General features: G+C 37.3%; 1 protein-coding gene across 6 annotated transcripts in view; it reads left to right on the forward strand.

Annotated features, from left to right (window-relative positions):
- LOC136875759 (mitogen-activated protein kinase 15) overlaps positions 1–14,218 on the forward strand; it is a 273,592-nt gene extending 259,374 nt beyond the window's left edge. For 5 of the 6 annotated variants that reach the window (XM_067149337.2, XM_068228451.1, XM_067149338.2 and 2 more), the window contains one exon: positions 12,913–14,218. In XM_067149337.2, coding sequence (XP_067005438.2) covers positions 12,913–13,077 — 165 coding nt within the window. In that variant the 3' untranslated portion in view covers positions 13,078–14,218. The remainder of the gene's footprint in view (positions 1–12,912) is intronic. The other variant, XM_067149336.2, reaches the window with a different exon arrangement.
- The last annotated feature ends 12,367 nt before the right edge of the window (positions 14,219–26,585 follow it).

Consider the following 26,585-nt stretch of genomic DNA (forward strand, 5'->3'; position numbering starts at 1 on the left):
GGCAAATGTTTGGTCTTCCCCACAAGCTTTATAATTTTTCAGTTCTTTAATGACTTGATTAACTTCATCAAAGCTGGGTGGATCGATATTTTCTGGTGGAGTTTTAATGGGCATGTCTGTATTTATATGAAGTAGTTCTTTTGGTTATTCACAGTTCAATAATTTATTAAATGTGTCTGCTAGAATTTGTGTATTATCTTTATTATTATGTGCCATCTCTCCATTCTTATCTTTTAGCATAAGTGTTGGCGGTTCATATTTTTGAAGTTGTTTACTAAATATTTTATAGTAATCCGTAGAATTGGTCTTTTTGTGATCTATTTCTGTTTGTTGAATAATGCTTTTTTGATGTTTTCTTTTAATATTTCTGATGGTTTATATAATAACAATAAGTTATTTTATTATTTTATCCACCTAATCAATACATTAGACACAAACAATTAGGATTTTGTGCTTGTTAAAATATTTTCTGGCATGTTATTTAAAAATATGGTACATGTTTCACCTTAAATTTTGCAGGCATCAGCAGCCATGATTTGACCTTAAAATAAAATCAGGCACGTGATTGACTTATGAACTAATGTTAAAAAGAATCTTAAAAAGTCATGAATAAAAATTAACATGTGGTAAAACTATTGAATTGATAGTGTTACAAGTGAATAAATAATACAACAGTTGATTATAAACTTGTGATTTAAAGAATTTGATACAAAATAATATTTGACTAGCAAGTGGTCGATAAAAGAAAAACATTCCGAATTATCAAATCAAATGTCGTGTTAAAACGTGGTGATAAACATTTATGATTTAAAATGTTGTTAAATAATGGTCTCATAACTGATAAATAATCAGTTGTATGTATAAGCTAAATGTCATTAGCATATGGTGTAATATTTTCACTTTATTGATGGGACTCCTTTGGACCATCTCATTTGATGTGATATATTGGCATTGCTATGAATTGCAGGTTTGTTGACATGCTGGTTGAAAGGGGCGATGCTAAAGTTATGTGTAAATGAGCACATTGATTGTTAATTTTAAGGTGAAGTCTGCAATTGAAAACCAGAAGCGTGGTGTTAAACGATGGATAAAAGGCTCACTATGAAAATTACGTGGAGAAGGTACAAACTTACCTCTTGGCTTTCAGCAAGAGTGACTTGTTGCAAAGTGGTCTATGGGCTGCTGGCAACTGTTGAGTTCTTTCTGCGCGTGTTGTAGCGGTGGAATCTTGTTGGAGGGGGTTGCGCTTGCAAAGGCGTGGCTATGGGCCTGCTTGTTATGCTTGAAGGGGAACTGCTAGCAGCAGGAGGGGGGAAGAGGAGAGTGTATTATGTATAGGAATGGTGGGAGTGCTTACTTATTTAAGGTCAAAAATTTTGAAGAATTTGCTTGGGAGGGGAATTGATTTTTGTAAAAGTATTGCAATCTGTTCGTACAAAGGACTTTTTTTTATCAATGACATCATTTAAGTTCCTATCTTTGTTGAACTGTTGGTCAAGAAATATGAATATGTTTTCGTACTCTGTCATGAGTTTACATTTTTCAATTCTTTTTAAGATATATAAATCTTGTTCAGTGGTAGTAAATTTATGCCCTGTGTCCTTTATGTGATTGGCCATTGCAGAAAATTTATTGTGTTTCAGAGCATTGTAATGTTCAGCATATCTGGTTGAAAAACTGCGGCCAGTCTGGCCAACATACGAAAAATTACATGTAAAGCATAGTAATCTGTATATACCTGATCCAGAATAATGGCTGTCTGTAGTAGCCTATTAATTGAGTTATGATTAAAAAATAAATTACAATTGGACGGTGTTATGCATGACTTGACCGAGCGCCAAATTGTCATTTCGAGATATTGACGTGAACGCGTTTGTTAGCATATAAATTCGAGTTTTGAATGAATTGGCAGATTTCTTTCACCATAAGAAGGACTAAGGTCAGTTCTATATACAGACCAATTACCAACTGCATAGCAAGTCATTAAGTGTCTGATTATCCATAAAATGTCGCTTAGTTAATTTTAACTTTCTGAAGTAACTCATTCTTTCTATTTCGCATCAATTGACCAAGTGACAATTTTGTCCCTTGGTCATGTGATGCATATTAATGTTACGCTTTTACTTATGTTTTACATTGGGGATTTTTACCACGAAAGGGTACTAATCTAGGTAAACAGACGTATAAACAGTTTTATGAGTAATGTTGAACAAAATTTCTGTTTATTATTCTACAATACCATTACCCTACATACAAAGAAACATATTATCCATACTATTACATACTGATATTTTACAGATGGGTTTCACTTATGCCGGTCTATCTACTTGATATCACTAATAACAGAAATTGAAATAAACTTCAGAATGTTCAATCTGACACAGGAATGGGAAGTATCATCAGCTTCATCTAAGTTTTATCTTCAACAATGAAATCAAGTTGCTGGCAATCAAATCCATCAATATCGTCTTCAATACCCGGATGACTGCAGAGTTTACAATACAAATCAGTGGCATCTTTTGGAATAAGTGACATCAAAGAGCGTATGTCGCTGAACTTCGCTTCTGAAATGGGTTTTCCACGCGGCCACAGAGGTGTTAACACATTGCTAAAATAGTGGGTCACGCCATTTTGTGAAGGACGACCAACAGCTTTCTTCTTCTGAATGTTTATTTCAACTGGCTGTCCTTTATATTCCTGCTTGAAGAAGATGCAAAATGATTTGTCTTTATGTAGCTCTATCTCTTTTACTTTCAGCCAGTTTATCTTCTCTCTCAAATTACTTGTCTTCCGATTCATCATTTGTTTCTCAAGTAAATCTGTACTTTTAAAATCCTCAGACTTCATTCTGTGAACAACTAAGGGATTCCTCTTCCTACACAATTTCATCACATTGATGTAGTCCTCTGCTGTATACAACCTTCGCTGATGTTTCAATGCACACTCTATGTCCCTGAAATCACTGTCATTGGGGAGAAAGCTGTGTCCTGGAACAAGGAAACTTTTTTCACTGTGGGATGCTGTTCTAAGGTAGCTTTTAACATCAAAACCATTTTTATGTTTCGGTTCTGTCCTCCACAGGAATCTGACAACAAGGTGACTTCTTCAACAGCTGGTAGCTCTTCCATTAAATATTTCATCAGGCATGAGGATACCTCCTGTGACCCTCGGCCTCCCTCACCCTCTAACCAGACATAGCATTGTCCTCTTTCATCCTTACCGCTGCGTATTCCTAAGTTATAAAGCCATAACTGCCTTTTATAAAAGACTGTATTTTTAGGAATTCTACGCAATGGCAAGGTTTTCTCTAAGTCAAAGCAAAGAACTTCCAGGGTGCCATCTTGTTTTGCCTTTGACATGTCCGATGATCTCATATCCTGCGCAATTTTGGCTTGTTCAAGATGATTTTCTTTTTTGTTTTTAAATTCTCGGCTTCGCATCCAGTTGTGTTTTGGATCTGAACTTCCAAGGTGTCACAAACATTACATGTGTCCTTTTTCAGTGGTTTCCTTTTGATGTTGAACTTCGCGAGGAATATCTTCTTATAACTTGCTTTTGATACAGGATTTGAAACCTCGTCCTTGTACATATCATACGACATTGGCCGTTATTTCAGGGGCAAGAAATTCTGCTTGTGTCTTGCTTCTCCTATAGTGAGATTTGTAACGTGGAAACTTCTTTATGTGGTCTATGACTTCTTTCAGTTTATTTTCAGGGAGTTTATTCCTTCCACCAGCCAATCCACGACGATCCACAACGCGCCCTTGGTGATTGTATCTTCTTAATTGCTAGATGAACCTTTCCACTGGAGATCCTAAATGTTTGCAAGAAGAAACTTTTGCATACTTTGACACCGCTGATGGTGTAAGTTCTTGTGGCTGTTCCTTTGTTGGAGTTCTTCACTCTTTTCCGTTTTACATCTTTTGTTGTTACCATGGCACAGATAAGAGCTGTTTGTGCATCGTGTGATGTAGTACTATAGAAGTTTTTAAACTCTTCTTTTAGTGCATCAATTCCTATCTTGTTCAGACATTTACATGAACAAATGTATTCTCTAAATTCTTTGGGTTCTTTAAGATTTACCCGCTGTGTGATATAGTTTTCATTTTGAACACATTTCATCTTCCTAATTCTTCGATACTGAAACGGATATTTTCTTTTCTGACCTTTTCTTGGTCTCCCTTCTCCCAGAGAATCATTGTTTTGAGCTTCCAATATCTGAGATGCTTCATTCATCGGCTGAGGAGTTGAACAATGGGTTTGGATAGCTGCATAATTGGAGATGCTGGAGCCTAAAACATCATGTTCATTAGTAGCATTACTATCATCGGAACTAACGTCTGTATGGGAATGAGAGAAGTGATGTTCGTCCAGTAATACAGGAATGGACTGCTGCTGATCGTCAGACTGTGAATTTTCCTATACAACAGAAATATTATATTGTGGAGTAAGAATGTATTTCTTCCTAGAAAAACCTTACCCGACTGATTTACAGTATCTGTCTGGCAATGCTATAGGATATGATGGTGCTTCTTTTCCATTAACTAAATCGTACTTACATTCAACAATGTTGTTGGATCCATTCTGCCCTCAACAAAGTTTGAATCACTAGAGCATCTCAGTTCTAAATCTGAATAATCATTCTGAAGATTGCTAGTCGTGGCTGTATTACACCTCAGAACAATACTTTGGGTAGCATGACAGCATTTCATTGGACTCAGCTCTGTCAGACAGCTTGAAAAAATTACATCTTTTGGGGATTCGTGAACGGGTGTCTCAATAGCTTGTGTCTGTGGATGTAATTCCGGCTCATCTTTCTGCATAATGAGAACAGAATATAGAATGATGAAACTATTCGAAAAAGAATCCATAAGTAAAATGCATTTGTCATGTATGCTAGTGGTACTGTGATATAGGTTGAACAACTAACATGTAATATAGTTTGCAAGTAGATTTCCTTCCTTGCTAACTCGACGATTCGTTGAGCTCTTGAGGAAGACCTAAAGTGAGCCATGCCAAAACAGAAGTGAATAGTGTTAATAGGCATTCACTAAATAATTTTGTTGATATGAAGACGGCAGAGAATCACGGAGAAACTTCACTGTTGTCACAGGAATAAAAAGGCGGGAAAGAGCAATACGCATAACATGACCAAGCGACCACCAAATGTCATTTAGTCAGGTGATGCAAAATTCAACTGCATGAGAGTGTCTTTGGTCAGTTGATGCAGAAATATCTTCTGGCGATATTTAGATTGGCGCATGGTCCTAATCGATTTATTTTTGATATAAACTATATTTGAGAGTACGAATATTTTTTTTCATGTAGTTTGAAGCCTCGGCTACCAGGTGGTGTAGATATCTGGAAATTTGAGAATTGGTGCTTGGTCAAGTGATGCATAACACAGTCCAAATGGTGTTCACTGTTATGTATGGTATTTTTACATCGTGTTTTTAGGAAATTGGTAATCGGATGAATGCTATGGTTGGTGAACTTGAACTTAGCGTATTTTGGTTTATTGGGGTTAAATTTGTGGCTAGTTTCAATTTTACTTTATTGATGATTTTATTAATCATATCTGCATTAAATCCGTTAAGTTTGGTTATTTCTTTTATGAACTGTAAATCTTTTTTTTTTTAGATTATTAGATGACATAGGGATTTTTAATGCCCTATATATTAGACTATAGTAAGAGGCTTTTTTATGTGAATTACGGGCAATGATTTGTTTTTTATGATTGTTGGAGTGAAGAAGGGCTTTCTGTATATTTTGAAGTCAAACTTGTTTAGAACTCGCGTGATTTTAATATCTAAGAAATTTAAAGACATTGCTCTCGCCTTCTTTAGTGAATTTTCTATGGTTATCTAAACGATAAAGGAACAATAAAATCTTGTCACTGTTGTTGATTTGTTTGTTGATGATTGCTATTGTGTCATCGACATAGCGATGCCATAGGCTAAGCCCTTTGATGTTATTAGTTATCTTTCTGTGTTTGAGACCATCCATACAGATATCGGCTAAAATGCCGGATAACGGGTCGCCCATTGCCAATCCTTCTTGTTTGTAAATTTTCTTATTGAAAGTGAAGTAATTATTGTTTAAAACAAAACTGAGTAATTTTAGGCATTCATCAATTTCAATTTTACTTAATGTACTATGTTTGGACAGACTATTTTCTTTGATGTTGATGGTGTCATTAACAGGGATATTTGTGTACATATTAGTAATGTCAAAGAAACATAGAACATAGCTTGGTTGTAGACTAATTTTTTTAAGGAATGCAAAGTTTGATTGAGTTTCTTATGGGGCTTGTGTTGTGGAATATGAAATGTTTCTTTAGGAATTTATGAAGGAACTACGAGGTTTTATAGGTTGGACTATTCCTACTATTGATTGTTGGATGAATGGGGACCTTCTTCTTATGAATTTTTGATAATGATCTTGCTGTGGGTAATTTTGGGTTCATTGTGATCATTTTCAGATATTCCTGATCAATTTAAGATATTACTAAAATTTATTAGGATCAGCCTATACAATACAATAGAATTTACAAAATTAGGACTTACATCCTATTAAATTAAAATTTGAAGGGTCATGTTTCGCCCTTTAAAAAGGGCATCATCAGCCTTTTTACACTCATACTTAAAGATAAAATCAGGATCCTGATTGTCATGGTAAAAAATATAAAATGAGAATATAAGATTAGAGTGAAATTATACAATGTGAGAAATTGTTATGAGTTCATTAATGATAATTTACAACTTCATTTAAAATGTTTGTGAAGAAAAAATTTGAAGTTGGTATGATATTACACTAGTAATTTAAAATATGATTTGAAACAGACTTCCCACTCCTCGGGAGGGGATCTCCCTTCAAGAGGCTCTATTCTATGTACCCCTAATGTACAACAGTGGGTTTTGTCACTAACTAGAACATGTGCAGACCAATAAAGAAAGAGTGCTTCAGTAGCACAGTGCTAGTATTTGTTGTATATAAATACGATGTTCAGGTAGAAAGGGCATCTAATGATGATGATTGTGGTATAGAGGGGTCTAACATCTAGGTCGTCGGCACCTAATGGTACGAAATGAGACGAAATGTTATGATAATTTAAAAATCCATAATCCTCCACTGACCAGAATTTGAAAATGTGAGGACGAAGAATGAATGGATGGATATGAAGTTAAAACAATCAGTGGATCCAACCCGCAATGCCCCACATTCCCAGAAACTAGCGTTAAACAATACTATTACTGACCAAGGGACAGCTTCTAAAGCACAATCCTGAATCGATGAGGCTTGTAGTCGAAACGGGTCCAATATCCAGGTCATCGGCCCTTCATAATGGTACTTATCGCTAGGAAAATAGAACCATGTTATTGGTCATGTTGCGGTACTAATGAAAAGTAGCGTAGACTCGCAGTATTCCACACATAGGTGGTACTGCTCACAGGTAATGAAATTCGCACATGAAACACAGACCTATGGTGTTTCGCACACTGCGGCACTATTTACAGGCAACACAAACCTGTGGCATACCTCACATAAGGGGACTAACCACAGGGACCCACACTATCCTGTGGTGTTGCTCACATAGTGGGCACTAAGCATAGGCAAGGCAGAACCATGGTGTTGCTCATCCCATGGTGTTACTCATATAGGGGTACGAATTACAGGTACTGTAAAAGCATAGTGGTACTACATGCAAGTAAATGCAACCCATGGTGTTCCCTGTGTGATGGTACTAATTATAAGTAGTCTTGGTTCTAATTTGATCATCCCTTGGTCACCCCTTTTAGCCACCTCTTACGACAGGCAGGGGATACCGTGGGTGTATTCTTCGTCTGCGTTCCCCACCCACGGGGAAGAGAGGGGGTGTAATGCTAACCAAGTATGGCAATTTACTTGTGATAACAAAGATACTTACAAAATTTGGAAACTAGAAAAGCAGCTGGAATTGAGATTTGTGGGGATGTAGTACCATATCTGAAGTACTCATTTACATGATTACTGGTTGCATGAAGGAACTATACCAATTTTTTATATTTTTAAAATTACATTTGCTTTAAGTTGCACCAACAAGTCTTATGGCGATGATGGGATAGGAGAGGGCTAGGAATGGGAAGGAAGTGGCTGTGCCATTAATTTTTTTTCTACTTTTTTTACGTGGCACCGACACAGATAGGTCTTATGGCGACAATGGGATAGGAAACGCCTAGGAATGGTAAGGAAGCGGCCGTGGCCCTAATTAAGGTGCAGCCTTGCCTGGTGTGAAAAAGGGAAACCACGGAAAACCATCTTCAGGGGTGCCAACAGTGGGGTTCGAACCCACTATCTCCCAATTACTGGATACTGGCCGCACTTAAGCGACTGCAGCTATCAAGCTCGGTGTGCCATTAATTAATGTTCAGCCCCAGCATTTGCCTTGGTGAGAAAATGAGAAACCACAGAAAACCATCTTCAGGGCTGCCGACATTGGGGTTCGAACCCACTATCTACCAAATGCAAGCTCACATCTGTGTGTCCCTAACCGCACGGCCAACTAACTTGGGCTCTTTTTATAGTGTATACCCAGAGGGTATCATGGCTGTTGAAGTCCCTTACACTTGTATGTTGTTAGGTTGGAAGTGGCTGTGATGGCCAGTTCATGCTTATGCTTATAGTTACATTGCCAATCTTGATTGTGATGGAGATAACATTACTGGAACCTGAAGTTATCATTTGATAAATGCAGATGTTATTCCATACGTTAGTAGCTACTGTACTCATATTTTGAGTGATAAAGAGCAGCTGTGAATGCCCTACATGAGCAGAAACACATCAGGAGGAAGAAGAATAAGAAGAGTAGCTGCTACCTTAAATCCCAGGATTTTCCTTTAATTTGTAACTGAAGGTCATCTCTTTAATTAATTAATACTTTATTAACAGTAATACCATTTTACATAACAGTAGAGAAGAATAAACAAAACAAAACACACTAAAAAGAAAGTTCAATGGAGTATAAGTAGAAAAATATGTACAGATATATACACAGGTTATATTACAAGTAATCACAGGAAAGTAATAGTCAAATTTGGAGATTATGTAAGTGATTTCTCAATTTTGACAATAAGCAGTTAAATATATCAATATCCACTTCGTTTAGAGATCTTGACATTCGTTCAATTGGCCCATTGAATGCGTAGTTAGTTCTATGCCAATTTGTAGACAATGTATTCTTGAACCTTGTGCCTGTCTGGTACATGTACGTTAATTTTTGCAAGGAGTTGTGGACAATTCACCAAGGAATGAAGCAATTTAAAAATGAAGAGTGTATCCAATAATTCACGGCGTTGTGACATGCTATGCATATTTAAGGACTGTTGTAAGGATGTATAATCAACATTATGATATGAGAATCCTGCCCTAAATGAATATAAACGAAGAAATGTATGTTGTACTGAATCTAATCTATGGATAGAGGTCTGATGAGAAGGGTTGCAAACAGGTGTACAGTATTTTAGTATAGGGCGTACATAGACGCATACAGCAATCGATAGGTAGCTAAGTTTGAAAATTCTCTAGAATATCTAGTAATGCAACTCAATCTTTGAAATGCTTTCTTACAAATATTTTCAATATGTTCATTAAAAGATAGGTTATAACTGAATAAAACACCAAGGTCATTAACTTGTGAAACAGAAGTTAGAATGTTGTTATTACTAAATTTGTACTGAAATGATATTTTCTTCTTGTTTTTAAAAAACGATATTATTTTACATTTCTCATGATTAAGTTTCAACCCATTTTGAATGCAATACTTTTTCAGATGATGTAAATCTTCTTGAAGTTTTAAACAATCAAGTGGACAATTAATTTGCATTAAAAAAATTGCATCGTCAGCAAACAAAAGCAATTCAGAATTCTTAAGTATATTTTTAATGTCATTTATGTAGAGAGTAAAAAGTAAGGGCGCAAGGTGAGGCCCTTGAGGAACTCCACTGGTAACAAAACAATAATAGGTGCAGAAAAATGATTCCTTATTTTAACAATCTGCAGGCGATTTTTAAGATAAGATTCAAACCATCAGAGGAGAGGTCCATTAATTCCGTAGCCTGTTAGTTTTTGCAGCAAGATATCGTGGTCGACAGTGTCAAAAGCTTTTGAGAAGTCTGTATAACTGCAGTCCACTTGGGAGTGGTTCTCTATTGCATCCAAGAGGAACTGATAGAATAAAAGAAGACTGCTACAGGTTGACCGTCCTGAAAAGAATCCATGCTGCTCATCAATGATCATGTTTCTAAAGAGAGGTGTGATTTTGTCAAGAATTATTGAGTCAAATATTTTGGAAATATGAGAAGAAATTATAACTGGTCTATGTTGTTTTATGTCAGTTTTATCACCATTTTTGAAAACTGGACTAACAAATCCTTTCTTCCATTCCACTGGAAAAACGCCTTGGTTTAATGATAAGTTGAACAGATAAAAGAGTGCTTCACATAAAATAAAAGAGTAGTACTTGAGCAGGTACGTTGAAACACCATCAGGTCCAACAGTTTTCTTTAATTCCAGAGATATCAGTTTGTTGTAAATTTCTGCCTTACTAATGTTTATAACTGATAGATTGACAGAGAAAGGATAATCATATGACATACTACTACTATTCTGATAAGAAGAATAAACGGATGAAAAGTGGTTAGCAAAAAGACTGACAATATTTTCTCCAGTATCGGCTGTAACTTCATTAAGATGCATTGTTGAAGGAATATTATTACATGACCTTTTAGAACTTAGATATTGCCAGAATTTCTGTGTATTGGAAGTAATACTTTGTTCACAGTTGGAGACATACATTGTATAGCAAGACTTAGACTTGCATTCATTTCTTAATTTCGAGAAATGCTGATAATCGCTATTGAGACCTGATATTTTGTATTGCTTATGTGCTTTCTTCTTTTCAATAATCAGGGACTTCATTTCAATTCTTTGGGAATTTGGGAGTCTTAAAATTCCGTATAGGGATGTAAAGTTCCATGCCATAATGTAGTACTGAACAGAAGATTTATACTGCTTTATCAATTGATACATTTTGAAACATCTCCTCCCAGCTGAACTGTGACAGATAATAATTTAGTCCATTATAGTCACCATTTAAAAAGTCAAAATAAAAACTATCAGCAGGCAAGGAATTGTATAGCTCATTTATAGGTAAAGAAATCTCTAATGCTGGGTGGTGTCTATCGAGGGAACAATGCTTTCATTACTAGATTTTACTTCAGTGGAACTGGAGTTACTGAAAACCAAATCAAGAAAGTGATTTAGAAAATTTGGGATAGCATTAAACTGATTAAACAGAAATAAGAAAAGGTGTCTATAACTAAACTGGACTGCATAGTGTGGTTACCTACTGACATAAGGCCAGAAGATGTTTCTTCATTTACTATCGAATTAAGATGTGGTAGATTGTAGTCACTAACAATGAGCAATAAATGGTTGTCAAGATTTGACATAATTTTTTCAACAGCACTGCAATGTTCGAAATATTTTTGGACAGGAGACTTGGGTGGAATGTAATACAGCACCAATGATTAATTTTGTGGTGTTAAAAGTCAGGGACACAAACAACTGTTCAACTGTGTTAATGCACGGTATCAGAGTAGGTTTAAACCTCTTGTTAAAACGGATCATTACCCCCCCATGGGATGCCATCGTACTCGTTAAAGAAGACCTATCACATCTGAAAATTGAATATGTTTCGAGTCAGAGTTCCACATCACTAATTTCATCATTTAAGTTTGTTTCGGTTAATAGCATGAAGTCATAGTCAGCTAAACATGAAAAAATTTTAAGTTCAGTTAGTTTGCTTTGAAGTCCATTTACATTTTGGTAGTATCCTCTAAAGTGTTCAACTAACCTTGGTGCTTTCTTAGTATCTTGGATGTCATTTTCCACAATAGGCCTACTAGTAGATATTTTTGTTTCTACAGGTTCATTGATTTTAGTGAACTGATAAGAATCTAACCTGCACATTAACACTATTCCCCAATACAGTTTTAAAAGAACCTAACCTATATACTGTAGACTACCATGAGTTTTAAAAGAACCTAACCTATATAGACTACCATGAGTATCAATACCATTCCTCGATTCTAGCATGACAGACCGACCTATATCGGTCACTTTATCTAGTTTTTTAGAGGAATGGGATCAGGTACACATTCCACATCATGAATTGAATTAGCAAACTCTATTATACTATTTACAACATACCTTTTTCCCAACCTATTTAGGTGCAGACCATGCCAGGTATAAAATCTTCTTCCCAGGTTTTCTGAAATGCAATGACGACATCCGTTCAGAGATTTGGCTAGGTATTTACATTTTAACCTCCTGATACCCTCAATGTTTAGTTGATTGATTTTAAGTGATAGTCCAATATTTCAAACTATTTCCAAGGTGATTTTATTCAACTTGATACGATTTACAGAATCCAAGAATGTCCTCTTGATTAGACGAAACATGTCATTTTGTGCGTAATAGTTTTGGTTTCAGCTTTTAAGTTTTTAATTTGCTTCCAAATTGTGTTCGATTGGAAATATTAACAAATTCTCACTTAAGCAAGTCAAAACGGTAAAGCATGGCTTCTAGCCAATCAGACATTTCTGTTGAACAACAGTTCTTTTACCGTCAATTGCGATAACACACGAACTGCCCATGTTATCTAAAGTAATGTCCCTGCTGGTTATGCAGGTCTTACTATGTTATTCCTACCTCAGAATTGTCCACATTTTGCATGTCTAAATGGTAGGTGAATGCTGAGCCGATCAATACTCCTTCATTTAATGCTCCACCTAAGCCCTTATGCTCAGTATTGTGGAGATTGTAGTTAAATAGCAGTATGTAAATAATTTAAATAGTTGCACGATTTTTCAGCTGGATCCTAACCAAAATCACAAAGAAGGCAAGGATTTCCTCCATCACTCCAGATTTCAACGTGTCCAGCAGGTGAGATCACAGCCATTCAACAGTTACACACAGTCACATGGCATTGTAACTGCAGCAGCATTAAGAGAGTTGCATTCATTTCTTCAGCGGTAGGTTGTGGCCTTTCATAAAAGGGCCTTGTACTTGTGTTGCCTAGAATAGTATTAAGGCAGAGGAATACCTGCCGAATTATTATTTCTCTCTTTTAATGTTTTCTTCCTTAAGAAGCTGGACTTCTATCATGTACTGTGCTCCTCCCTTAGACTGCTGTCATAAAATGCACCAGTTTAGATGAATTTATACCACTTTCACATGGTTGCATAATAAGATCTGAGCAGAAGCAATCGGAAGATGTTCATTCAAGAATGAAACTTGTAGTATATTTTAATTGTCAAATTTATAAAAAATATCAGCATATTTGGGGTTTGGTAGTGTGCTGATAAATCTAAACAGAAATTTCCTATATAAAGAGTGGTGTAGTTTTGCTATAATATTTTTCTCAAGACAGTTGAATTTTATACCAAGGATATAGGCTAATTCATATTAGAACATTCTAGAAGGCTTTGCAAAAATAGGAAGCTTTTCCTAGACACTTGCTGTTAGCAAGGTATTAAATTTTTTCTACTTAGCTTTACCTGATGATACTCAAGAAAGCAGTTTTAGTACTAGCTGTATCAAAAGCTCATTTTTAATTTCTACTGATAACTCTCCTGAGGTTACATGCTTCCAATGAGATGTCCATGTTAGTTTTCAATTTTTATATATTACTATTCTGATACTGAGTTCATAATGAGAATAAATTGAGTTTGGTGTATATGTAATAAAATATTTTATGGAATGAGTTCTTTGGAAGCAGGTTCTTTACCCCTAAGAATGCTTCAAGGTGTTATTAGTATAAGTTGCTTTTTGATACTGATACGTTACTTCTGTTTATTTAATGTTTTGTTCTAGTGTTACAGTAGAATTTAACTCTCCGTAAGATGTGCTCATAGCAAACCATCATGATATTACTAGTGATGATGTTTTATAATGATTTTGAGGAGTGAAAAAGATAGATATTTGTATGATGTGTTCCCTATAAACAGTTTGCTGGTCAAATGCTCAATGAACACCAAACCTCAATTGTTAGCCATTAAGATGTCTGCTAAGTGTTTTAATCTATTGCTCAAAGCAACAAACCTAGTCATTTTTAAAGCTGCAGACTGAGTAGCTTTAAGTTAAATGGATTTTGTATCAATTGTCTTTGTAAGTAATATTTGAAATAGACAAAAACATAATTTGAAACTTCTCATTATTCCTTCTTACATCCAAATAAAGTCCTTTTTTGTCCCTTTTGGAAAGTAAACATATTTTACCATGCCATTATCAAAAATCATAGTACACAGTGTGGATTGAAAGTTGCAAAGTTACAGATGACTTCATCAGGGTGTTCTGAAAATGTTTGCCCAAAAACATTTAGACAATAGTAGGTATCTAAAGGAATGACATAATAAAGTTCACTTTGTTCTGCATCCCTTTTTCTAGGATCTACAGATTCTCCATCTGGGACATTGTACATACTTCCTTAATTTGGGCAACCATGCCTCTGTGTTCACTAAATGGCACTGCTACTAATGTCCTATCAGCTGGAACAGCTTTATGGGTGAATCATTCATTTGTGGCATTGGTATAAAACCATTGTTGACTTAGATAAAGAAAGCAGAAATGCATCTCAAATACAGCAGAAACCAGTTATGAGGGCGACAGCTGGGCTTCTTGACAATTCCTGGACCACCAACAATTCAGTTACTCAAAGACGGTCTCTACTGATTAACATTGTGTCCACACATATTTATATATGTTAAACTTGACTTCCTTTGTTTATACACAGTATATCATATCGGTTTGTGTTGATACATTCAGGTGGCGTCTTGCATTTTCAAACAAGGACAATGGACACAGATGAAGATTTGGCCTTTGTTATTGCCACTGTTGCTTCTTGTACGATTTTGAGAAAGATGATGATGACTCTTATGCTTGTTGTTCAAAGGGGCCTAACATGTAGGTCATTGGCCATTCTTGAGAAGGAAGGAAAGAAGAATAGAAGGCTCGTGATGAAATTAAAGCATAAAGAAGAAGATAGGTTTGGATTTTAAAACTTTCTGAGAATGTCTGGCCACAATTTTAATGTAGTTTACCTATACAAACTTTGCCGAAGCCATGTCGATACCAAGAGAACAATGAATTGATTCAACACATTTTCCAATTCCACCTGAAAACATGCCAACATGTTAAATACTTCAACATATCAAGTTAACATGTTAAGTCAACTATGAACCAAATGTCGATTTTAACCTGTCGTTGCTAAATGTTAATCAGTGGAGACCCAGCTTTACATAGACAATTCCAAGAAACTGGTGCATTCTGGGTAAGAAATATGAATATAATACGGTGGGAATATTCTTGTTTTTGTATAGCATTATCATATTTTAAATTATTTTAATGTACGCAGGAGGATCAAATATAAACAGGATTTCATTTTTTATTTAAATTCATTTATTGAAAAACACAAGGCAATTATAATTTATTTTTCCAGTTTCCTACTTTGGAAATGCATTTGTCCCAGCATATAAGCAGCTTTTTTATGCCCTCATCGTAAAAAGAACAGGGTCATGTCAGCAGCTAGTTGCGCATGAAGTCTTCCACACTCTCATCACCTTCAAATCGTTGGCCTTCTAGAGCTTCTTTAAGCGGTCTGAACAAATGGAAATTGCAGGGCGATAAGTCCAGGCTGTAAGGAGGATGATCGAGTGTAGTCTAGTGCAGTATGGAGTCACACATTGTCATGGAGGACCTGTTGAATCGGTTGGTCCAGTCTTTTGCGGCGATGTCCAACGCTTGCCATATTCAACAGCTCGCAGTAGTAAGCAGCATTGATTGTGCATCGCTCATGCAAAAAATAAATCAGCAAAATGCCTTGCCAATCGAAAAAGACTGTTGTAAGAACCTTGCCAGCTGACAGTAGAGTCTTGGTTTTCACTGGTGCTGCCTCCCCTGTCCTCCTTACTGGCTTGTTTGGATTCTGGAGTGTAGTTGTGGACCCATGTTTACGTCACAGGTTACGATCCGACTCCATATTCTTCTGCAAACCTTGTTGTAAGCCTCTGACAGACCTCCAAACATCTCAAGTTCAGATTTTCGGTCAAAAGGTGAGGGACCCATCTGGAACACACTTTACGGAACTGTAGGTCATTTGTAATGATTGCTTGACAACTCCCATAACTGTTTCAGACTTTTTTTTGCAATTTCTGATACTCTTTTATCTGTCGATCATCGTCAATAATGTCTTTAACTGCACGTTTTCGTCTGTAATGCTGGTCCGAGGATGAAGATCGTGTTGCTGATTTTCCACGTTTTTGTCCTTCCTTGAACTTTTTATGCCAGGCAAACACACGCGTCCTTGACAATGTTTGATCAGCGAACTGTGCAGTCAATATCTGGCAAATTTCCACCGCTGTAACTCCTTCACAAGCAAGAAATTTTATAATTATTATGCATTGCGCAAGAGGGGTGCACCTGTTGCTCCGGCATCGTAAGCGTTACTGACGAAACAACAGGAAATATCTAACAGCACGCTTTCCCCACACCTAACGGTCCCGCCTAAGCATAGCAGAAGTGCGGGGCCAGTCCTACCAATGGTTGATGTTCAGGAACAAAAATCACGTTTATATTTGATCGACCTTTGTACATTCAAGTGCATCATTAACATCATCATCGTTATTCCCCATGTTCAATTCAATCTTTGATTGGGTTGCGTATTACTGATCTTCATCTCTGCCAGTTTTTCCATTTTTCATCAAAGATGTCTTGAAAGTTTGCCACACTCTTCCTTAGTTCTTGTTCAATTTATTCTTTCCATCATTTCCTGGGTCGTTTTGGTTTTTTCCTTCTAACCTCCCGTTCAAGCATTGACTTTGGGATCATCATTCCTCCCATTCTTTCCTTGTGCCCATATCACTTCACACTCAATCATTCCATTCTCTGTCCCAATCTGCACATACCTATTTCTTGTATTAGCATATTCCTTATCAATCCTGTCTTATCTTGGCCAGTATAAGTCTTCAAAATTCTGTCTCACTTGTCTGTATTTTACTTTTCTCTGCTTTGGTTGTTACCCATGTTTCAGCTCCATACGTCCAGATTGGTAGAAAGTAGTTCTTATATACGTTTTCCTTGCATCATATTGGCACTTCCTTACACCATAACAGTCCTCTCAAAATCTGGTTAAAACACTCCAGCTTTCTGCTTATATCCCATGTCATTCTTTCATCTTCCGATACCTCCATGGTACTGAAATGTTCTTACTTCCCCTAGTGATTTCCCTGGACTACCGTATTTACGCGAATAATCTCCGTACATTTTATTTCTTAAAATCGAGGCACGAAATTGGGGTGCAAGTTTTATTTGCATCAAGGTTGGCAACACGCTCCTGGTTCACATAGTTTTCGATGTTGGGTGTACAGTTATGCTTTGAGTAACCGCAGATGGAAGAAAATTGGCCCCATACGTCACATTTTAACAAAAAACAATTCAGACTCTTAATTCATAACTGCCTTTACATTTCAAAAACCAGATTTTTAGAGTAATATAAATTTGAATTTTCTCGGTGTCATGATAGAACGCATCTTCCGCAACGTGCGGGGGTAGCTACCAGCATTCACTCGCTTCGGTGTGTCTACAGCGTGTTTCATAGTTGCTAAGTTTGAGTGAAATCGTAATTTGCTAGTATTCACTTTTTTAAGGAACTCCCCAGTATCATGTAGCAGGCAGTGTGCGCAGAAACAGAATCCGCGAACACTGGCAATGCCGAAATTTGGTGAAAAAGCGTAGCTCATAATTATAATCAATTCGTACGCACCAAACAATATTATGAATGCTGATGAAACTGCATTTTTGTAATGCCGAGATCAAATGGACTTACGATTTTAAAGGAGATGGGTGCATTGTACTGTGTAGCAATGCAGACAGAAGCAAGACTTCCTCTCCTCATCATAGGAAAGTTTGATAAGCCACAATGTTTCCGTGCAAGTACAAGGCATCTAGAAATGCACACAGTACAGTAATCCAATGAAAAAAAGCACTTGCACAGGGGAGCCAGCATAGATTTCTCCTCGTCTTTGAATAATTTTTTTCTTTTCATTTGTTGAGTGAGGTTATGTTTGCCTGTGAGTTATCCAAGTGCATTATTTGAAAAATGTAAATGCGCCTTGTAGGATACATTTTGTAAATAGTGAATCAATGTTAATTGCATGGAATAACAGTCTTAGAATACTTTGTGAGGTGGCAAGGGTTGGCATTCCTGAATTATGAGTTGGCGGTTAATTCAAAATCACGTAATTCAAAGTCACATTTTTGCATCCCTACGACTTTGAATTAACGAAGTTTTACTGTATCGCAAAACTAACAAACGAGTTTGCAGGTGTGTCTGTTTCAAGTGTTTACATTGCAAGAATTCTGACTCGGCTGAATGGTCAGCGTACTGACCTTTGGTTCAGAGGGTCCTGGGTTCGATTCCCGGACGGGTTGGGGATTTTAAACTTCATTGGTTAATTCCAATGGCCCAGGGGCTGGGTTTTTGTGCTGTCCCCAACATCCCTGCAACTCACACACCACACATAACACTATCGCCCACCAAAATAACACGCAGTTATGTACACAGGGTAGATGTCGCCCACCCTCATCGGAGGGTCTGTCTTACAAGGGCTGCACTCGGCTAGAAATAGCCACACGAAATTATAATTATCTTATTGCAAGAAAAGAATTATCCACCACTAATCGTGTTACTCTCCGAGTCAAAAGATATTGCGTGTGAGAAGTGTTTTAGACATGGAGTGTGACGAATTTGTAAGTAATTTAGGAGAGGATTCCAGTGATGTAAGAGACAAAGAGTCTTCTGATCTACAGCGAATCAAGCCTATTGCAAGTTCAGATTAATGAAATATCTGCCATGTAAGAAGGCCTACTTGCTAGTTTTCATGGCAAATATATTTTATAGAATGAGAATGCATTTTTATCATATTAAATATGTTCCGGCATATCACGCTGTACTTGAGGAGTGATATGAAATGTTTGTTTATGCTTATGTTACTCTTTCGCTGGAAGGAATTTTAGTTCATTTAATTTTTTCAAAATTATACTTCCTAAAACTAGGGTGTGGGGATTTTATTGGCATAAATATGGTATTATACCACCTATTCCACTCCGTGATCCTCATGCGAACAGTTATTTTGAGTGCCAAATGTTTGCCCCGTTTTAGAGGCCAACGCACACAACAGAGAATGCTTCAAGGTTGTCCTTACTGTTCGCTTTGACAAGGCTGTGCTAGATATGATTGAACAAGGTGTTTCATTAAAAACAATGAGTTTCATATCGAGTTCGATATTGACAACTATACATACCCTTGTATTGGAAAGGTGGAACTATAGCATTCTTTGTATGTGCAGTGTGTTTCAACCAGCATGCAAGTCATCACAAGAGAACTGGATTCTTTTAGCAATTCAAATGACTGAGAGGTTCAACATAAACAGTATCATCCACAGTACAACTTTGATAACTTGAAATCAGTTCATTCAAAATCACGCCTAATTCGAAGCAGCTCTCCTTCCCGGAAACATGGTGTGCGGTTTTGCACGTTATTTAAATTAATTCCAAATATGGTTAATTCGTAATTCGAAGAACGTCAGTCCCATTACCGAAATTCAGACTTTTAATTCAAAACTGCCTTTAAGTTTTTAAAAAAGTAGTATTTTACAGAGTAATTTAAATTCAAAAATGTATCCCTGTCGTGATAGAACACGTCTTCCGATACGTACTTTTACTCACTTCGGTGTGTCTACAGTGTGCTTCATATTTTCAAAGTTCAAGTAAAATCGTAAGTCTTTTGTATTCAGCGTTTTAAGGAACACCACAATATCACGTAGAAGACAGTGTGCGGAGAAGCAGAATCCGCTAACAATGGCAATGCCGACAGTTGACGATAAAGAGTGGCTCGTATATTCAATTTGTACGCACCAAAACAATATTTTAAGTGTTGATGAAACTACAGATTTTTTAAATGCCGAGCCCAAACAGACTTAAGGTTTTAAACGAGAGAAGCACCAGCCGTGAAATCGTACAAGGATTGGGGTCATTGTACTGTGTTGAAACGTAATAATGCACACGGAAGCGATAGAATTCCTCCCCTTGTCACAGGAAAGTTCAATAAGCCACGATGTCTTCGAGGGCGTCGGGCACTTTCTGTGCAAGTACAAGGCATCTAAAAAATGCAAACAGTAAAGTAATTTAAAAAAAGCCTTTGCACAGGGGAGCAGCAATATTTGTCTTCGTATTCGAATCGTGTTGATTTTTTTTCGTTGCGTGAGGTTATGTTTGCCAGTGATTTATCCAAGTGCATAATATTTGAATAGGACTAATGTCAATGCACTTTGTTGGATACTTTTCGGAAAAAGTTTTCTCCATCACACTTGAAAGGTTTAAACTGTGAATCAAAGCGAATGCATGCATTAATGGGTCTCAGAAAACTTTGTGACACGGCAAGGGCTGACATTTCTGAATTTCGAGAGTGGTGCCATGTAAGGCTTTTCAGACGTTTGCTCTATTAACCAGAGTTTTGTCTTAGGTCTGACACTAGACTAATCAGAGGCCCTTATAAGAGGTACAGTCTGATAACGGCATACGGGAGATAAATCTCCACAATGGAATTATTGCCCGCCTAGCAATTCCGAATGGAAAACTCTAAATTCCCATGGAGGGAATTTGATATTTTTCACCAATAGAGCATGTCACACATGTCAGAGTAGAACCTCGATAATTCAAAATAGGTTAATTCAAAATGCCGCCTAATTTGAAGAAGTTTTGTTCCCGGAAACACGAGGTATGGTTTTGCATGTTGTTCAAATTAATTTGAAATACAGATAATTTGTAATTCAAAGCACAACATCGGTCCCAGAATTGAAAAGCATACTTTTAATTAAAAATTGTCCTTCATTTTGTTAAAAATAATATTTTACGGCATAATTTGAATTTAAAATTATCTGTGTCACGATAGAACGCATCTTCCCGCACTTTCACTTTTGACTTTGGTGTGTCTACAGCATGCTTCAGAGTTGCTATATTCTAGTGAAATCTTAGTTCTTTTGCATTCTTGTAGTTACTCATTTTACTTTTAAGTTTTAGTGGGCAGTTATAAACTTCGAAGTTGTTATATTTTATTAATAGTGTGTTTAGTTTATTGTTACGCTATTTTAGTTTAGGCCACGTGTGTTCCTTTTTTGTGTGACAAGACACCTAAGCATCAGTATTCTTTCAAGACACTCAGCAAGAAAGTGAAAATTATAAGGGAGATCGACAAAGGACGAAATTGAAATAGCTAAAGACTTTGGAATTCCTGCGTCCATGCTCTCAACGTTTTTAAAAAAATCGTGAAACATAGAAGCTCAAGAAATGCATGGTGTAAATACAGCAAAGCGAATGTGCATTCGAGGAGCTAAGCACTCTGATTTGGAAGTAAAATTTGATTGAGTGCTATCAGCATGTTCGGGCAAACAATATCCCTGTTAATGGTGAAATTATTAAGGGAAAGGCGAATGAACTAGTGCTAAAGACGGGACCTTGAGTTTCAGTGTTCATTTTTTCTTTGCTAGGGGCTTTACGTCGCACCGACACAGATAGGTCTTATGGCGACGATGGGATAGGAAAGGCCTAGGAGTTGGAAGGCAGCGGCCGTGGCCTTAATTAAGGTACAGCCCCAGCATTTGCCTGGTGTGAAAATGGGAAACCACGGAAAACCATCTTAAGAGCTGCCGATAGTGGGATTTGAACTTACTATCTCCCAGATGCAAGCTCATTTCAGTGTTCAAACTGGTGGATTCAGCATATTAAGGATCGGCACAATATCATGTGGCAGGTAGTGTGTGGAGGAGCAGAATCAGTGAACACTAGCATTGCAGACAGTTGGCGAGAAAGCGTGACTCACATACTGTATAATCCCGAACACCCCCTCGCAATTTTCCCCCAAAATATTGGGTCTAAAGCTTGGGTGCGGGTCATATTCAAGCCGTTTATTCTCGTAAATATTTATTACGCTTAAATGGAGTATTGAAATAGATTTGGATACGGTTATCATACTCAATATACCACATGTTAACGGCCATTCAGGTCTTATTGTTTTTTAGTTGCGTTCTAGAAAACAAGATTGATTTTTTCCTCAATACGGTTACAATGTCATGTAAACGCGAAATGTAAGGTAATGAAAGTCCGGACCCACTGTGTAGGGACAACGCGTCCGCCTGTCAACCGGCGGCCCCGGGTTCGATTCCCGGCCGGATCACGGGTTTTTAATTGTACGTGATTAATATCCCTGGCCTGGGGACTGGCTGTTTGTGTCGTCCTTAACGTTCCTTTCCTCACATTCAACACTTCCCACTTCTGCAATTTCCAAATACACACAGGTTCATAACATATGGTGCAAGTAGGGGCAAAAGATCTTTCTAGGTCGACGCCCCGAACAAATAGTAATGAAGTACGGTAAATCAAGGAGTATGGGTAAATATGCATAAATCGCCGCTGCGGATGCTAAACCGTAATTTGTTTTTTAAGCGTTGCTGGCATGCTGGGTGTGTGTATAGTTGATCTCGCGGGATATCGTACTTTGCGAGAGTCGAGACTGTTTGTTACAGAAATCTACCTCGCTCACATTCCAGTTCCGTATCTGTCCCGTGAAAGTGCTGTCTCGATAGTAAGCGATGAATTCAAAACAGCATCTGCGGTCATTTACTGTGCGTGAGAAACTTAAAGCAAAGCTGAAATATACGAAAATCGTGCCGTTGGCAAAAAGTACGATACTGATTGTGTATTTGTGATTGGTGGAAGAAGGAAAAACTTCAAAAAAGTAACGGCGATCGCAGAGTGCAGTGTTCCCGGAAATTGAAAAACGACTCCACAAATTTGTGATAGAAAAACGTGAGTTATGATATGGTGTTTCTAGTGAAATGTGTCAGTTGAAAGCACTAGCATACCTGCCAACTTTTGAAAAGGGCTATCAGTAAAACTCACGCGCGACAAAAAAATCTAATGATTCTCGACATACCCCGGCTTGACAAAAATAATAATACTTCCGGGTTACAAAATACAACAAACAGGATACGCCAAAGAAATCATATCTAATTACATCGTAGGCCAATGATTTGTAGGTGAACATAACAATCAAGAAGAAATCCATGTTAAACAGCAGCAGGCATGGTGAATATTCATTTGGAGCATACATAACAGGACTTCTTTGAAAAATTAAGCAGATATAAAAAGGCTTTACACAATAAAACTTGTTAAATGTAACAGAGGCAAGAAATAATATAATACACACTGCAAATCACACGCTAGTTCGACTTTAAAGTCATAGTTTTGGGCTTTTTTTAGCTTCCTGCAAAAAAGTCTTGAGAAAATGTTTTGTCATAACAGGGACCAAAACTCCTGGTCTTCAAAATAAAAATTAGATTCACTGGACATGGATGATCTGAACTCTGTTCTATTTTTCTTCACAAGGCTGAAAACACAAATTCATGTAGATCCAAGCCACATTAAACGTGGAAAGTATTGAATAGGTGGTTTTATCCTTGAGATTTTATGCCTAACGTCATCTTTAATGCGGAACAATAATGAGAGTTGTTACTTGAATCTTAGGTGTCGACAAGGCTCTGGTCTGAAAATTCTTTGTTCTGCTCCGTTCGCTTGTTGCGATTTAACCCATATTCTCATCAGTTGCTAAATAGCAAATGCTGGCAACCAAGAATGAGTTAGCAGGAAAATTTATAATGTCCAATAATGGACCAACTACATTTGTACTATAAATTTACTCATTCGGGACAAGTACTTCAGGTTCCCTATGGGAATCAACATCTATGTCATCTGATGGCCGGGCAGGCAATGTTCAATAACGAACCAATTACATTTGTATTATATATTTACTCATTCGGGACAAGTATTTCAGGTTCCCTATGGGAATCAACATCTATGTCATCTGATGTCCGGGCAGAAATCAATTTTTGGAAATGAGACAGTCTCTCATAGTGCACCGGCACTGCCAGTGTCTCCAAGTAGCCTATGCAGTGGCCTCCACGGTATGCACTAGCCATGCGTCTTGGTGAGTGTGCTATTTACCAACTGATGAGCCCAATTTAGCACACTGGGGCGAAACACTGACAACCAGGAATGTCCAATAACGGATCAACTACATTGGTATTATAGATTTACTAATTCGGCACAAGTATTTCAGGTTCCCTATGAGAATCAACATCTATGTCATGTGAATTGTGAATGATCTGAGTATTGGACAGATTTTATTTACGATTCTGTGATGATTTTATTAATTGTAAGCTATTTGAATTTATATTTATGGTGTATTTGAAGAAAATTAAATAGGTATGCAAGTTATTTGATTTTTTTTATTTTCCGTCTCTAATTTAGGGTGCGGGTCTTATTCGGTGGCGGGTGGTATTCGGGATTATACGGTAATCAATTCGTATGCAACGAACAATATCTTCAATGCCGATGAGACTGCACTGTATTCTAATGCCGAGCCCAAACGGACTTCTGGTTTCAAAGGAGAGATGTGTCATGGCGGGAAATCTTACAACGATCGGGGCACATTCTTTCTGTGTTGCAATCCAGATGGAAGCGAGAGACTTTCTCCCCTCGTCATGGACAAGTTCGAGAAGCCACGATATTTTAACCCTTTTGCTCTCAGGCTATTTTCACCAGTCAAGCCCAAAACACTCAGGCCATTTTTCATGATTATGCATGTTAAAATGTAAAAAATTGCCATATAAAGAAATCCCCAGTTACAAAATTGAAAAAAAAATCACAGTAGTACACTATTTAATGAGCCTCCGTGGCACAGACGGCAGCGTGTCGGCCTCTCACCGCTGGATACCGTGGTTCAAATCCCGGTGACTCCATGTGAGATTTGTGCTGGACAAAGCGGAGGCGGGACAGGTTTTTCTCCGGGTACTCCGGTTTTCCCTGTCATCTTTCATTCCAGCAACACTCTCCATTATCATTTCATAGCATTTATCACTCATTAATAAATCACCTTGGGAGTGGCGACCCCATTGTAATAATAGCCTATATATGTTTCATTCATTACATCCCTGACCCGGTCAATGACTGGAAAACAGGTTGTAGGTTTTTTCACACTATTTAATATCCTTTTAGGAAAAAAATATCCCAAAATTATTCATGGCATATTTTACTACAAAATAAATTTTGAAATTTGAAAATATATTACAAAAAATAAAATTCTGTTTTCAAATACTAAAAAAGTAATATGTTCTTTAGTGATATTGTTGTTCAGTCATTCTGAAAATAAGAGCATTTAATTTTGTATAACATGATATAATTTTGTTTTTTGTATTCTTATTTACTTATGAGTTATAGCACCTGACGTAAAGAACTGTACACGTACCTTCCGGAGTCAGCATTTGTGTTTTGGAAAACATTCTCCTATCATCAGTACCTGTAAAACCCGAATTACTCTTCTTCTTTATCTACAGCTTTATCGCGAGTGCGAACTGTGTCGCACACGTGGATTTGGTTCGTGTTTTATGGCCGGATGCCCTTGCTGATGCCAACCCTATATGGGGGGGAGGTAATCACTATCGCGTGTTTCCGTGGTAGTTTGTAGTGTAGTGTGTTGTCTGAATATGAAGAAGAAAGTGTTGGGACAAACACAAACACCCAGGCCCCGGGTCAGAAGAATTAATCAATGGCGATTAAAATTCCCGACCTGGCCGCGAATCAAACCCGGGCCCTCTGAACCGAAGGCCTCAACGCTGATCATTCAGCCAATGAGTAGGTCTGAAATACGAATCAATATCGGCTATAAAGTCACTGTCATCGTCTAAAGCATCTAAATAATCTAAAACATCGGAATTATTTAGCCTAGAACTTGGCCCAGCCATGTAAAAAAATTAGGCCTACTCGTGGCACGAAAATCTAATAACACGAAATGTTAAACTAAAATTCACTTGAGAACATTGATAAATGTAGAATATAAACAAAATATAATAAACAATAATCTATTATTAAAATGAAAACAATAAAACGAAGGAAAACACTTATTTTGAAGCTTAAATGAGACTGTACTCGCAAGCAGCACACTTCAACTCACCATGCGGTGAACATAAACGGTTTGATAACTTCATTTGTTCCAAACAGGTGAGCTTAGTGTCTCTATCTCTCGAGAAAAGTGTAAACTAAATAAAAAAGCTACTATTGATGTCTTTTCCTGACATCTGGGAGTCCATTAAGGTACTTATACAGCCATTCGAACACAAAGCCGATAGATCGGCATGCTGAGTTTTTAAGCAATACCACTCGAGGCGATAGATCGGCTTGCTGAGCGTATAAGAGTTAAGGGCATCAGTGGAACGTGACTGACGCAATGCAGAGTGTGACAGTTGCCTTGGACGCTATTCCTTCATCGGCGACGGTTTTTTCTCAGAATCACATGTGAAAAATCAAAGGTCATCTTGCATTCGTGACCTAACTGTAATGGACAACACTGGCAGCTACCAAGGTAACCATACTGC

The sequence above is a fragment of the Anabrus simplex genome, chromosome 6 (genome assembly GCF_040414725.1).
Source record: "Anabrus simplex isolate iqAnaSimp1 chromosome 6, ASM4041472v1, whole genome shotgun sequence".
Classification (NCBI taxonomy): Eukaryota; Metazoa; Arthropoda; class Insecta; order Orthoptera; family Tettigoniidae; genus Anabrus; species Anabrus simplex.